This window comes from Dendrobates tinctorius, unplaced genomic scaffold, assembly GCF_039654945.1.
Source record: "Dendrobates tinctorius isolate UK_male_01 unplaced genomic scaffold, ASM3965494v1 ptg000258l, whole genome shotgun sequence".
NCBI classification, from domain to species: domain Eukaryota; kingdom Metazoa; phylum Chordata; class Amphibia; order Anura; family Dendrobatidae; genus Dendrobates; species Dendrobates tinctorius.
In genome coordinates, this window is record NW_027361925.1 from 3,695,225 (window position 1) to 3,709,409 (window position 14,185).

A 14,185-nucleotide genomic window follows, 5' to 3' on the forward strand; every position below is an offset into this window, starting at 1 on the left:
TTCATCTTAGTTTGTAAGTCCCCTGGCCAGCATTTAAGCCACAGCGTTCTACGGGCTGCGTTTGACAGGGCTGCCGCTTTGGATGACAACCTTACTGAGTCAGCTGATGAGTCGGCAAAGAAGGCCGCCGCTCCTCTTATGACTGGAATGGATTCCAGGATTTTCTCTCTGGGTGTACCTTCCCTTAGCTGCCTCTCTAGTCGGTCCACCCATACCATGAGGGCTCTGGAGGTACAAGTTGCCGCTATTGCTGGCCTAAGATTTCCTCCTGCTGATTCCCAAGTGCCCTTGAGGAAGGTATCAGCTTTCTTGTCTAAAGGGTCCTTTAGAGTACCCATATCCTCAAAGGGGAGTGCAAATTTCTTTGAGGCCTTTGCGACCGCCACTTCTAGCTTCGAGGCTTTGTCCCAGGACGTGGACGCCTCCTCGTCAAATGGGTATTTTCTTTTAAGGGAGGGAACCGTGGAGTTCTTCCTATCTGGTCTCTCCCATTTTTTTTTTTTTTTTTTTTTTTTTATCAGGCCCTGTAAGTTCTCATTTAATGGAAATACTCTGCATCTCTTTTGGCCCAGTCCCCCGAACATTATGTCCTGGACTGATCTATCGGGCCGAGGGTCTGCTACCCCCATGGTAGACCTTACTGCCTTTACTAAAGGGTCTACCTCATCCAGGGGAAAATAATGACGACCCTCTGTTTCCTCGTCTGAGGATGACGAATCGGTGTCTGAAGTCTATTTGCTCCGCTGCGTGGAGTGGCTACTGGACCGGCCCTCGCGCCCGTCCTTTTCCATTTGCCGGTGATGGTGGTGTTGCCTGTGCTGCTGCTGCTGTTTAGGCTGCTCCTCGTGCTGGTCGCTGTCCTCCATGGTCACAGGACGCTTCCAGCATGGAGCAGCTACAGCGTTCTCCTTTTGAATTTCCCGGCCGTGACGTCACCTCCTTCTCCCAGCCCGCACCGCTGTACCCCGGGGAGCGCGCAATGCGCATGCGCCGACCGCGGGGACCTGGAAGTCGTCACTTCATTTCCGGGGCAGCACCATCTTGGTACACCTCTGTACCACGGCGCTGCCCACGCATGTGCCAGCATCCCCCAGCCCCATTCTCCTTTCCGGAGCGGTGGCCCGGTCCTCTCCCGCCCGCTCACCCTGTACAGCCCCTCAGCTACAGAAGGCGGCTTCAGGCACCGACCCGGCCGCGACAGGGGCCTCCCCGCTGCCAGGACTGCGAACAGGATGGCCCTGGACTCCTCTTCTACCGGGTAAGCTGCTGCCGCTGCTGGTTCCCGTCAAGGACAAGAACCCAACTGGGGGGTGGAGGAGAGGTGCTGCCTTTTTATCTGTAGGTTCCTGTCTTTGATGGTCGGACCCCTCTCTCCGTGGTGCTGTCATGGGTGAGAGAAATGGAGTTCAACAGGTCCGTATTTATTCACCGCCTTTTTGACAACTTCCACACTTCACCACAGGACTTTCGCACTTCCTTTTTACACAGACCCCGGATACCTTCACTTTCTTTGTCTCACCGTCGTGGCGTCCTTTGTGGCTCTTCCCACTGTGGCTGCCCTAGGCACTTTCACCTCAGTGCTTCACCATTCAAAGTACACCGTTACTTGTCACTCTCAGACCGTCTGTCTGCCGCTGCTGTCCTTTGAGCCACCCCCCCCGTGACTGTCTCTCCTGTCAGATACTCTCTGAAGGCCCTCCGCTGCCTTTCACTTAACAGCAGACCCTCCTATCTCGTGAGCTCCCCTGGCTGACTGGACCTTCTAGAACCTTCCCTCAACCTTTTATACTACCAGCCCTGGTAGCTCCGCCCACTATCACCTGACCGAGACCTCTGACCAATGACAGTGACCTTGACGCCTGGCAGTTACATAACCGCTTTCTTCTTCACTCCCCACTGCCCTCTAATGGTCACTCTACAGCATGGCACCCATTTCCTCTTCATCTCAGTGCTTCCATTCCTACACTGAGCTATCCCTCTGCCTAGCACTAAAGGCAGATCTCTCCGTCAGGTCCACCTCCCTACACCCGGAATGCTGTGATCGTGTTCTATCACAGCATTTTGGTGGTTAAAGTACCAGGAGCAGAGCGTGACCGCTTCTGACACTTAGTGGCAGCTGTTAGAATCAGCTGACATCTGGCAGCGATTGCCCGCACATCACCTGTGTGCGACTGCGCAGACGAAATAATCCGTCTGTGGTCAAATAGACCCAGGTCACATGGATGGATTATTACGTCTGATGTGAGAAAAGAGGTAAAAAAAAAACAAAAAAAAAAAAACAGACGTCGAGCAGCAGACGGTGGGAAGGATGGAGACGCCCAACACCTCGTGCCATTGGATCGATCTGACCCAGTTTGCATACATCGGGCGAGAACTTTTTTTGGGGGTATACAAGGGAGTCAGGGGATTTCATAAGCACTTATGGAATGCAGCTAAGGCGCTGAATAAGGTCATACTTTTAGTTGTTCTATGACAAAACTTGTGACATGTTCCCTTTAAGACAGCTTCACTCAATACAATTTGTGTCTGTGTTTGAGACGTATAGTGGCTTCCAAAAGTATTCATCCCTTTGGCATTTTTCATGGTTTGCTCCTCATGACCTGGAATATCACTGTATTTTTGAGGGTTTGCATCAGTTCATGTAGAGAACATGCTGATAACTGTGAACATTTGGCTTTTTATTGTGAAGCAAACGACAAATAGGACAAAATATCTGAAAACCAGGGATGAGCAGACCTGTGGAAGTTGAGGTTCCGAAACCCGACCAAAATTTTATTCCAAAGCTTGGTTCGAGCACCAGAACTGCTCCAGAATTTGAACTAGAATCCAAACCCCATTGAAAACAGTGAGGACCCAGACTATTGGGTCAAAAAATACTCTCTCCCCCATCCCTCACCTACTGTATCCTCACCCATCCCTAGTAGATTGTGGTGACCTCTCTGCTCCTGTACCAGTCATGACTTGTATTGTTTAAGATTACTGTACATGTTTTTATTATGTATACTCATTATTATGCATAATTTACTCATTATGTAAAGCGCCATGGAATAAATGGCGCTATAATAAATACTCTCTACTGAAAACTTCAGTGTGCATAACTATTCACCCCCCCTAAAGTAACTACTTTGTAGAGCCTCCTTTTGCAGCAATAACAGCTGCAACTGGGTTTGTATTAGTCTCTATGAGCTTTCCACATCTGGCCACTGGGATTTTTTTCCCATTCCTTGAGGCAAAACTGCTCCAGCTCCTTCAGGTTAGATGGTTTCCTCTTGTGGACAACGATCTTCAAGTCTGACCATAGATTAACAACTAGATTAAGGTCTGGATTTTGACTAGGCCCCTCCAAAACATTTACACGTTTCCCATTAAAACACTCATGTGTTGCTTTAGCAGTATGCTTTTGGTCATTGTCTTGGAAGGTGAACCTCCGTCCCAGTCTCAAATCACTGACAAAACAAGTTTTCAGCAAGAATATTCCTGCATTTTGTACCATTCATCTTCCCCTCAATCAGACCATTTTCCCTGTCCCTGCTGCTGTAAACATCCCCACAGAATGATGCTGCCACCACGTTTCACTGAGGATGGTTTTCTTAGGGTGATGAGCCTTATTGGTTTGTTACCAGACACCACGTTTACCTTGGTGGCCAAAAAGTTCACTTTTGGTCTCATCTGACCCCAGCACCTTCTTCTATACATTTGGCGAGTCTCCCACATGTCTTTTGGCAAACTCAAAACTAGTCTTACAATTTTTGTGAGCTAGTAAACGCTTTTTTTCTGCCCACTGTTCCACAAAGGCCACCTCTGGGGATTGTTTGGATTATTGTGGTTGTATGGACAGATACTCAAGTGTCTGATTGGGAGCTCTGCAGCTCCTTCAGGGTTACCTTTGGTTTCTGTGCTGCCGCTCTGATTAATGCCCTCCTTGGCCAGGCTGAGAGTTTTGGTGGGCGCCTCTTCTCTTGGCAGGTTTGTTGTGGTACCATGATCTTTCCATTTGAAGAAAATGGATTTGATGATGCTCTGAGGGATCATGAGAGATTGGGATAATAACCCAACCTTGACTTGTACTTCTCAACAATTTTGTCTCTGACTTGTTTGATCTCCTTAGTCTTCATGGTGGTGTTTGGAGATCTCCTTGGTCTTCATGGTGTTTGGTTAGTGGTACCTCTTGTTAATGGTGTTGCAGCCGCTGTGGCCTTTCAGAAAAGGTAAAGTGTATATAGTGACAGACGTGACACTTAGATTGCACCCAGGTGGACATCCTGTCACTAAGCATGGAACTTATGGAGGGAATTTCTTGCACCAGAAATTTTTAGGATATGTGCGCACGCTGCGGTTTTTGCTGCGGATCCGCTGCAGTTCTGCAGACAGTGTATCTATGTGATTTACAATCTGCTGTGCAAATGCTGCGGATTTTTAACTGCGGAAAGCTGCGGTTTTGAATCCGCAGAAAGAAATGACGTCACTTCTTTTCTGCGGATTCTGCTGCGGTTTACCATCTCCATTGTAGAGGTGATAAACCGCAGGCCAATCCGCAGGTCATTTTACCTTCGGTTCCGCAGATACAAATCCGCAGCGTGTGCACTTAGCCTTAGGAGCTTCATAGCAAGAGGGGTGAATACATACGTACATGCAAATTTTTAGTTATTTGATCCCATAAATTTAAGCCTATATTTTTTTCACTTCACAAAAACTATTTTTTGCAGACACTTCAAGCAGATGGTGTGATTTACATGTAAGTGTAATACCTTATTTTAGACCCTTTCTTGTTTGATATGTTTGGGAAGGCTACACGCACTGGTACTGTTATAATATGTTAATGAATATATTAATGTTATATAAAAATAAAGTTATTATAATGTACCTGCACATCATCCTGCAGACAGGACAGGATTTATGCATGAATCTAATGTCAGGTTCCTGTTAAATAAAATAATCAGCAAATGTTTGAATCAAGATGCACGTCTGTAAACTCCAATACCTAGTGGTCACAGTCTGACACACGAGATGGAGACTGACCTTTACCAGGGGAACGAATGTGAAATCCTACACCCAGGACAGCAGAACCTACAGCACAGTCATGTGGAAAAGATGGCGATGGCAAGAGAAACAGCGTCCGATGAAAGCGCTATGAAGACACCTGCTGCGGGGGCACTCATCAGCCCCTCCATTCCCAGGCGCAGCTTGGACAGTACAGATAACGCTCCAGGTAACATCTTCCTATAAACAAGACTTCACTAATTAAGACCCCAGGATGGGATCTGGTTTTGTGTAAATGCTATGAAGCACCCACATGACCGCTGTATGTGGAGAGTCAGTACCGGAGTGTTGTGACCATTGCATACCGGTGTCCAGACCATATGTCTCATTTGTTGCTGTTTAGCCCCTGTCATACAATACAACAGCATTGTTGTAATACAACATCGTACCTGCTCCAGCTCGTAGGCTTTGGCTTTGTCTTCATCCCGATCTGCATTCTTCCGATAAGCGAGACTCAGCCCCCAGACAGCAAGGACGGTGTAGACATTGTCCCGCACCCAGGCATCTCTGTGCTCACAACTCGCAGGTAATAGGCCGGTCACTGGGTTCTGAAAGATCAGGAAAGACGACGTGTCAACAAGTGAGAATGGTCAGCTCCACGAGTACAAGCAGGAGTATGGGGCTCATTACATGCAGGGGTACGGGGATCATCAATGGTCGGCTCCACAAGTACAAGCAGGGGTACGGGGCTCATCAATGGTCGGCTCCACGAGTACAAGCAGGGGTACGGGGCTCATCAATGGTCGGCTCCACGAGTACAAGCAGGGGTACGGGGCTCATCAATGGTCGGCTCCACGAGTACAAGCAGGGGTACGGGGCTCATCAATGGTCGGCTCCACAAGTACAAGCAGGGGTACGGGGCTCATCAATGGTCGGCTCCACAAGTACAAGCAGGGGTACGGGGCTCATCAATGGTCGGCTCCACATGTACAAGCAGGGGTACGGGGCTCATCAATGGTCGGCTCCACAAGTACAAGCAGCAGTACAGGGCTCATCAATGGTCGGTTCCACGAGTACAAGCAGGGGTATGGGGCTCATCAATGGTCGGCTCCACAAGTACAAGCAGGGGTACGGGGCTCAACAATGGTCGGCTCCACGAGTACAAGCAGGGGTACGGGGCTCATCAATGGTCGGCTCCACAAGTACAAGCAGGGGTACGGGGCTCATCAATGGTCGGCTCCACAAGTACAAGCAGGGGTACGGGGCTCATCAATGGTCGGCTCCACAAGTACAAGCAGGGGTACGGGGCTCAACAATGGTCGGCTCCACGAGTACAAGCAGGGGTACGGGGCTCATCAATGGTCGGCTCCACAAGTACAAGCAGCAGTACAGGGCTCATCAATGGTCGGCTCCACAAGTACAAGCAGGGGTATGGGGCTCATCAATGGTCGGTTCCACGAGTACAAGCAGGGGTATGGGGGTCATCAATGGTCGGCTCCACAAGTACAAGCAGCAGTACAGGGCTCATCAATGGTCGGCTCCACGAGTACAAGCAGCAGTACAGGGCTCATCAATGGTCGGCTCCACGAGTACAAGCAAGGGTATGGGGCTCATCAATGGTCAGCTTCATGAGTACATGCAGGAGTATAGGGCTAATTACACGCAGCAGTATGCGGCTCATCAAGGTTGGCTCCTCAAGTACACGCAGGAGAATGTGGCTCATTACATGCAGGGGTAATGGGTTCATCAATGGTCGGCTCCACAAGTACAAGCAGGAGTAGGGGGCTCACCAATGGTCTGCTCCACGAGTACAAGAAGGAGTATGGGGTTATTAATGGTCGGCTCCACAAGTACAAGCAGGAGTATGAGGCTCATCAGTGGTCCCCTCCACGAGTACACGCAGGAGTACGGGGCTCATTACATGCAGGGGTATGTGGTTCATCAATGGTCGGCTCCACAAGTACAAGTAGGAATATGGGGCTCATCAATGTTCAGTTCCATTAGTACACAAAAAATATGGAGCTCATCAATGGTTAGCTCCATGAATACATGCAGGGGTATTGTGGCTCATCAATGGTCGGCAACATGAGTACACATAGCGGAATGAGGCTCATCAATGGTTGCCTCCACCAGTACAAGCTAGGGTATGGGGCTCATCAATGGTCAGCTCCACAAGTAAAAGCAGGGGTTTGGAGCTCATCAATGGTCAGTTACACAAGTACACGCAGGGGTATGGGGTTCACCAATGGTCAGATCCATGAGTACACAAAAATGTATGGGGCTCATCAATGGTCGGCTCCACAAGAACATGCAGAGGTATGGGGCTCATCAATGGTCGGCTCCACAAGTACAAGGAGGGGTATGGGGCTCATCAATGGTTGGCTAAATGAGTATAAGTTATGGGGCTCATCAATCGTCAGCTCCACGAGTACACGCAGAAGTATGGGGCTCATCATTGGTCGGCTCCATGAGTACAAGCAAGGGTATGGGGCTCAGCAATGGTCGCCTCCACAAGTAGAAGAGGCTCATTACATGCAGGAGTATGGGGCTCATCAATGGTCGCCTACACAAGTAAATGCAAGGGTATGGGGCTCATCATTGGGAAGATCATTCCACAGAGCAGAGTAGATTGCTACATTTGCTTTGTTCTATATTTTAAAACACAACAGTAGTAATTTTTATTTCATAAATCAGTAGTTCACATGAAAATAAGCAACTTTGTAATATGTGGTATCTGAGAAATCTTCTTGGCCAGGACTGGTCAGTCATTATCAAAATTCTCAATCCTGAGGTGAAATCTGTCTTCAGTGAAGACGTTCACATCACAGAGGAGATGGTGGCAGCTACTGATGAGATTCTGTGTAGAGGGAAGGAGGTAAGGGACCTATCAGAGCAAAAGTACCAATTGAAGAAAGGGGCGAGGACAAACATCCTGCATGCCATATCCCTTCTACACCACTAGCTGACGTCTATGGAAATCTCTAAATAAAGACTTGGACCTTTCCGTCTGTAGATCTTCACCCAATTATCTGTGACATCACTCCTTCTGGGACAGAACTTGTAAAGGGCCAATAGACCTTCACTATCTGTAGGACGACCGCGATAATTGCCCCACACATCAGCGCCTGGTAGAGTGGTTGTAATTGGGAAATGTGATAATATAGAACACTTGTGTGGACAGGGTATCCCCCCAGATGGGACGATAGTGCTCCTGTCCTAAATAAGGGGATGTGCTCCCCTTTAATACAGCAACTATTACTGGACACACACGTCTTACCATTGTAACAATGCACTCAATCTTCATAAAGTAATTACCAATATGCATTTAAAGGGGTTGGCCACATCTTCACTTTAATAGATGTGTTGCAGACATTATTTTATAACACTTGCAGTCGCCCCCTCCACTCCACAGGCCTCCAAGCAGCAGCGGCCAACTCCGCCCCACAGGCCCCCGCCCAGCAAACACCACCTCCGCTCCGTCCAGAGCCACCGTCTTCACTCCCCGTCCAGCAGATGCCGTCTTCGCTCCATGGGCCCCCACCCAGCAGCAGCTGTGAGGTCAGACCCTGATGTTGGGCCTGACTAGCACTAATCATTGTACTTCATCTCATAGAAGTTGTCATACCTCTGCGAGGTAGGTCGTATTCTAGCCTAACCATGCCTTGTGAACCTTGCTTTATACATGCTGGAATAGCACACAATTGGTATGACATACTGCCAGATACAAGCTTCCACTGCTCCAAGTGAAGGTTTAGCATCGTGCTTGGTGATGCAAGGCCTGGAAACCAATGCTATGAAGCTCCCAGCACTGTGCAGCTATGCGAGATGAGGATTACAGCACCACATTTACAGAGTCAGGGAAGTGTTGGCGACTTTAAGGCTATGTGCACATGTCCAGAATTCCTGCATATTTTATGCGTTTTTGCAGAGTTTTTTTTGCCGTGAAAACGCATAAAATAAGCAAGCCCTTGTATTCAATGACATTCCACACATGCTGTGCTAATGCTGCGTATTTTTCCGCTGCAAAATCGTATCGCGGAAAAATATGCAGCATGCTTTCTTTGTGCGGAATCGCGGGAATTCCGCACACATAGGAATGCATTGTTCCGCTTACTTTCCGCATGTGGCTAGGCCCACTATGCGTAAAGTAAGCGGAAAATATGCGGATGGTACCCACGGTCTGAAGGAGAGGAGACTGTCCTCCGGACTCTGGGTATCATATCCCTGTAAAAAAAAAAAAAAAAAAAAAAAAAAAAGTGTTATTCTCACCTTTCGGTGTCCCCCGCCGCGTCCCCAGGCCTCAGCGATGCTCCCCGCCAAGTCCCGTTCCCAGCGATGCCTTGCAACAATGATCTTTGATGACGTAGTGGTATCGTGAGACCACTACATCAAAGGTCATTGTCGCAAGGCATCGCTGGGAACGGGCGTTGGCAGGAGCATCGCGAGGATCGGGAACGCTGCGTGGGACGCCGAAAGGTGAGAATAACACCATTTTTTAATTTTATTTAAAACTTTATATCTTTTTACTACTGATGCTGCATAGGCAGCCTCAATAGTAAAAAGTTGGTCACACTAGTCAAACACTATGTTTGACAAGTGTGACTAACCTGTTAGATTTGCAAGCGATGCTAAAGATCAAAAAAAAGAGGATTCCAGCTTCCATATAAGATAGAAATTTATTCAAGCATAAAATTGAAGCTCCAGACAAAACGCATCAGTGCAGAGTAAGAGTAAGAGGCAGAAGCAACGCGTTTCGAACAGACCGCTGTTCTTTTTCCAAGCTGCCAACAGCTATACATCACCAGCCAAGACAGGCGAGCTGGTTAACCCTTTTTGTATTATTGCCTCAGCTTGGAAAAAGAACAGCGGTCTGTTCAAAACGCGTTGCTTCTGCCTCTTACGCTGCACTGATGCGTTTTGTCTGGAGCTTCAATTTCATGCCTGAATAAATTTCTATCTTATATGGAAGCTGGAATCCTCTTTTTTTGATATTTGCACATGGGACAACACTGTCTGTGCTTCCTATACACCACCAGCCAAGACAGGTGAGCTGGTTAACCCTTTTGAATTGATGCTAAAGATCGCTTGGAAAACGCTAGCATTCTGCAAGCTAATTATGCTTGCAAAACACTAGTTTATCGCGGGAATTACGCATGTGGAATTCTAGCGTATTTCCCACGTCAGGGAGTTGCGGAAATTTCCATGGCAATTCTGCAACGTGTGCACATAGCCTCACTTTATGCACCTCTGCAATCGGTGCCCTGTAACTTCGTGTTGTCTGCTGTTCAGAAGGGCATCCACGTCTCAATAATACCACTCCGATGACTCTGGGATATTTAGGAGGGAAGTCATTTCATGAACTCACACGCAAAGCCAGTGGTCTTGTCTCGCATATTTACAGTGGCAGACTGAATTATACACCGAATGAAAGGCATGAATTATTAAGGTAAACAAAATCACGTCCTTAACACATCATTCTAAAGAAACCATCATCAAAAAGTTATACAGGAAAGATGTACGGTATATCTTTGTACCGTGTTAGCACGGTAGTTATAAAAAGTTATAAGGATTAAATCACATTTGTCATATTTTTAAAAAAAGTGTGTTTTTTTTTCCATAGCACAATCTGTATTTATAAAAACTTGATTCCAGCTCACCCAGTTGCTCTATGCCCATCCACCTGGGGCTCAGACACCCAACCTCGCCCTGGCCTCACATCAAGAATAAAAGAAAAAAAATTGGAGTCCGGCTCAACAGGACTGGATTTTCCTTTTTTCTTTTTCGTTTTCCAAAGAAATTATAGTGCATACAAAAGAAAAATTTCATGGTCCTCATGACCCAGTCGACGCGTTTCGACTGCACTGAGCAGTATTATTCATGGCAAGACTACTTGAATCATGAGTAAGACTGCTTAGTGCCGTCGAAACGCGTCGACTGGGTCATGTCGACCATGAAATTTTTCTTTTGTATGTACTATAATTTCTTTGGAAAACGAAAAAGAAAAAAGGAAAATCCAGTCCTGTTGAGCCGGACTCCAATTTTTTCTATTATCCACAATCTGTACTACAATTAATAAAATAGAAATCTTAGGGTGTGTGCAGACGCTGCGGAATCCGCTGCGGATTAATCCGCACGGATTTTGCAAAAAACGCAGGTTTATCTGCAGTTTAGCCTGCGGTTTGGTCCTGCGGTTTCAACATCTCCACAATGGTGGAGATAGGAACCCGCAGCGGATTCCGCAGAAAGAATTGACATGTCAATTCTTTCTGCGGTTTCAAAACCGCTGGAAAACCGCGCGGATTAATCCGCACCGTCTACACAGCGTTTTTTGGTTACCATTCATTTGAATGGTACCGTACACCGCAGCTAAAACTGCTGCGGGTCCGCAGCGGCCGGAACCGCAGCGGAATCCGCAGCGTGTGCACATACCCTTAGTATTCACACCGGCCTCTGGGCTTTTTTACACTCATACTTCCTTTTGTTTCAGGAAATAACACATGTGCACAACAGGAAATATTTGTACATAACCATAAGATTCAAATTTGGGTCCTATGCTTCCGTATTTGAGTCAACTGAACATGTGCAAAAGGTTATTGTGAAGTGAGGATGAGGTGGTGAGCTGTGACATTGCTTATTGTGATGGGTGGATCCGGTGTTCTTGGCTGGGTACAGAGAGGTTACCTGTCACTGTACAGGAGGAAGAAGAGGCGAGCTGTGACATCGCTTACTGTGATGGGTGGATTCAGTGTTCTCATTGCCTATGGTGATGGGTGAATCCGGTATTATCAGCTGGAGTTAGGACATTACCTATGACAGTATTGCTCATTTATGGGGACAGACGGAGCCATCTACATAGCAAATGGAAGTTGTCAGTTCAGGATTCCCTACATTCAGCCATAGGTTTGGATCGTCCACGTTCTGCAGCAAGGACTACATTCAGCCATAGGCTTGGCTCGTCCACGTTCTGCAGCGGGGGACACATTGAGCCATAGGCTTGGCTCGTCCACGTTCTGCAGCGGGGGACACATTGAGCCATTGGTTTGGCTCGTCCACGTTCTGCGGTGGGTGGGGGTCATATTCAGCCATAGGCTTGGCTCGTCCACGTTCTGCAGCGGGGGGACACATTGAGCCATAGGCTTGGCTCGTCCACGTTCTGCAGCGGGGGACACATTGAGCCATTGGTTTGGCTCGTCCACGTTCTGCGGTGGGTGGGGGGTCATATTCAGCCATAGGCTTGGCTCGTCCACGTTCTGCAGCGGGGGGACACATTGAGCCATAGGCTTGGCTCGTCCACGTTCTGCAGCGGGGGACACATTGAGCCATTGGTTTGGCTCGTCCACGTTCTGCGGTGGGTGGGGGTCATATTCAGCCATAGGCTTGGCTCGTCCACGTTCTGCAGCGGGGGGACACATTGAGCCATAGGCTTGGCTCGTCCACGTTCTGCAGCGGGGGACACATTGAGCCATTGGTTTGGCTCGTCCACGTTCTGCAGCGGGGGACACATTGAGCCATTGGTTTGGCTCGTCCACGTTCTGCAGCGGGGGACACATTGAGCCATTGGTTTGGCTCGTCCACGTTCTGCGGTGGGTGGGGGTCATATTCAGCCATAGGCTTGGCTCGTCCGCTTTCTGCAGCAGGGGTCATATTCAGCCATAGGCTTGACTCGTCCGTGTTCTGGGGTGGGGGTCATATTCAGCCATAGGCTTGGCTCATCCGCATTCTGTGGCTGACGACACATTCAGCCGTAGGTTTGGCTTGACCGAGTTCTGCTGCGGGGGACATATTCAGCCATAAGCTTGGCTCGTCCACATTCTGCAGCGAGAGCCACATTCAGCCATAGGCTTGGCTCGCCCGCGTTCTGCGGCGGGGGTCATATTCAGCCATAGGCTTGGCTTGTCCGCGTTCTGCGGTCATATTCAGCCATAGACTTGTCAGCTAATATTACACACACAAAAGCCAAAGACTGACAAACCACACAAAAAATTCCACACTACCAAATGGCTCAGCCCATACACTAAGCAGCGTTCAGGCAGCCTTAGCCCACTGTGAATCGCCGGACCAGCTCCACACACAGAAGGCTGTGAGAGCGGCACTATGATGGCATCGGCCATCCTCATACGGCAATGGTCAGATCATAAGAAGCAGCTGAGAAACAATCAAAAACCTGTGTAATCCATACATGTCCAACAATAAGGCTATGTGCCCACGTTAGCGTTTTTAAACGCTCAGGAAACGGGTCTCCTTCCCAGAAAACGTGCGGAAAAAACGCGCGTTTTTTGTCACACGTTTTTGATGCGTATTTTTCCGCGTGTCTTCTGGGCCATAGGAAATAGCCAAAAACGCGGACCTAAGCGGAAATTAATGAACATGCTGTGTTTTTTTTTACCGCTAAGCGTTTCCTTAGCGGTAAAAACGCATCCATTGGCACAAAAAGGCCAAAATGCATTAAAATGAATGGGATGCTTCTTTTAAGCGTTTTTGATGCGGTTTGACCCCGAAAAACGCAACATGGGCACACAGCCCACGCATTTTTGGCTATTTCCTTTAGCCCAGAAGATGTGCGGAAAAAAACGCATCAAAAACGTGCGTTTTTCCCGCTAAAACGTGCGCTTTTTTCCGCATGTTTTCTGGGAAGGAGACCCATTTCCTGAGCGTTTAAAAACGCTAACATGGGCACATAGCCTTAAGGCCAAATAACGGGTAGGATGAAGAACAAGACGGAGGTCAATAATGACACCAACAAGAGGGAAAAAAAAAAGCAAAAAACATAATAAAGACAGAGGCCCCCACCCCGGGGGGGAAAGGGGACAGAGCCACAAGAGGCCCCCACCCCGGGGGGAAAGGGGACAGAGCCACAAGAGGCCCCCACCCCGGGGGGAAAGGGGACAGAGCCACAAGAGGCCCCCACCCCGGGGGGAAAGGGGACAGAGCCACAAGAGGCCACCACCCCGGGGGGAAAGGGGACAGAGCCACAAGAGGCCACCACCCCGGGGGGAAAGGGGACAGAGCCACAAGAGGCCACCACCCCGGGGGGAAAGGGGACAGAGCCACAAGAGGCCACCACCCCGGGGGGAAAGGGGACAGAGCCACAAGAGGCCACCACCCCGGGGGGAAAGGGGACAGAGCCACAAGAGGCCACCACCCCGGGGGGAAAGGGGACAGAGCCACAAGAGGACCCCACCCCGGGGGGAAAGGGGACAGAGCC

General features: G+C 48.8%; 1 protein-coding gene across 2 annotated transcripts in view; it reads right to left on the reverse strand.

Annotated features, from left to right (window-relative positions):
* The window catches only part of PHKA1 (phosphorylase kinase regulatory subunit alpha 1), a 187,818-nt gene that overhangs the window by 172,794 nt on the left and 839 nt on the right, over positions 1 to 14,185 (reverse strand). For both annotated transcript variants that reach the window (XM_073558789.1, XM_073558788.1), the window contains one exon: positions 5,430 to 5,588. In XM_073558789.1, coding sequence (XP_073414890.1) covers positions 5,430 to 5,588 — 159 coding nt within the window. The remainder of the gene's footprint in view (positions 1 to 5,429; positions 5,589 to 14,185) is intronic.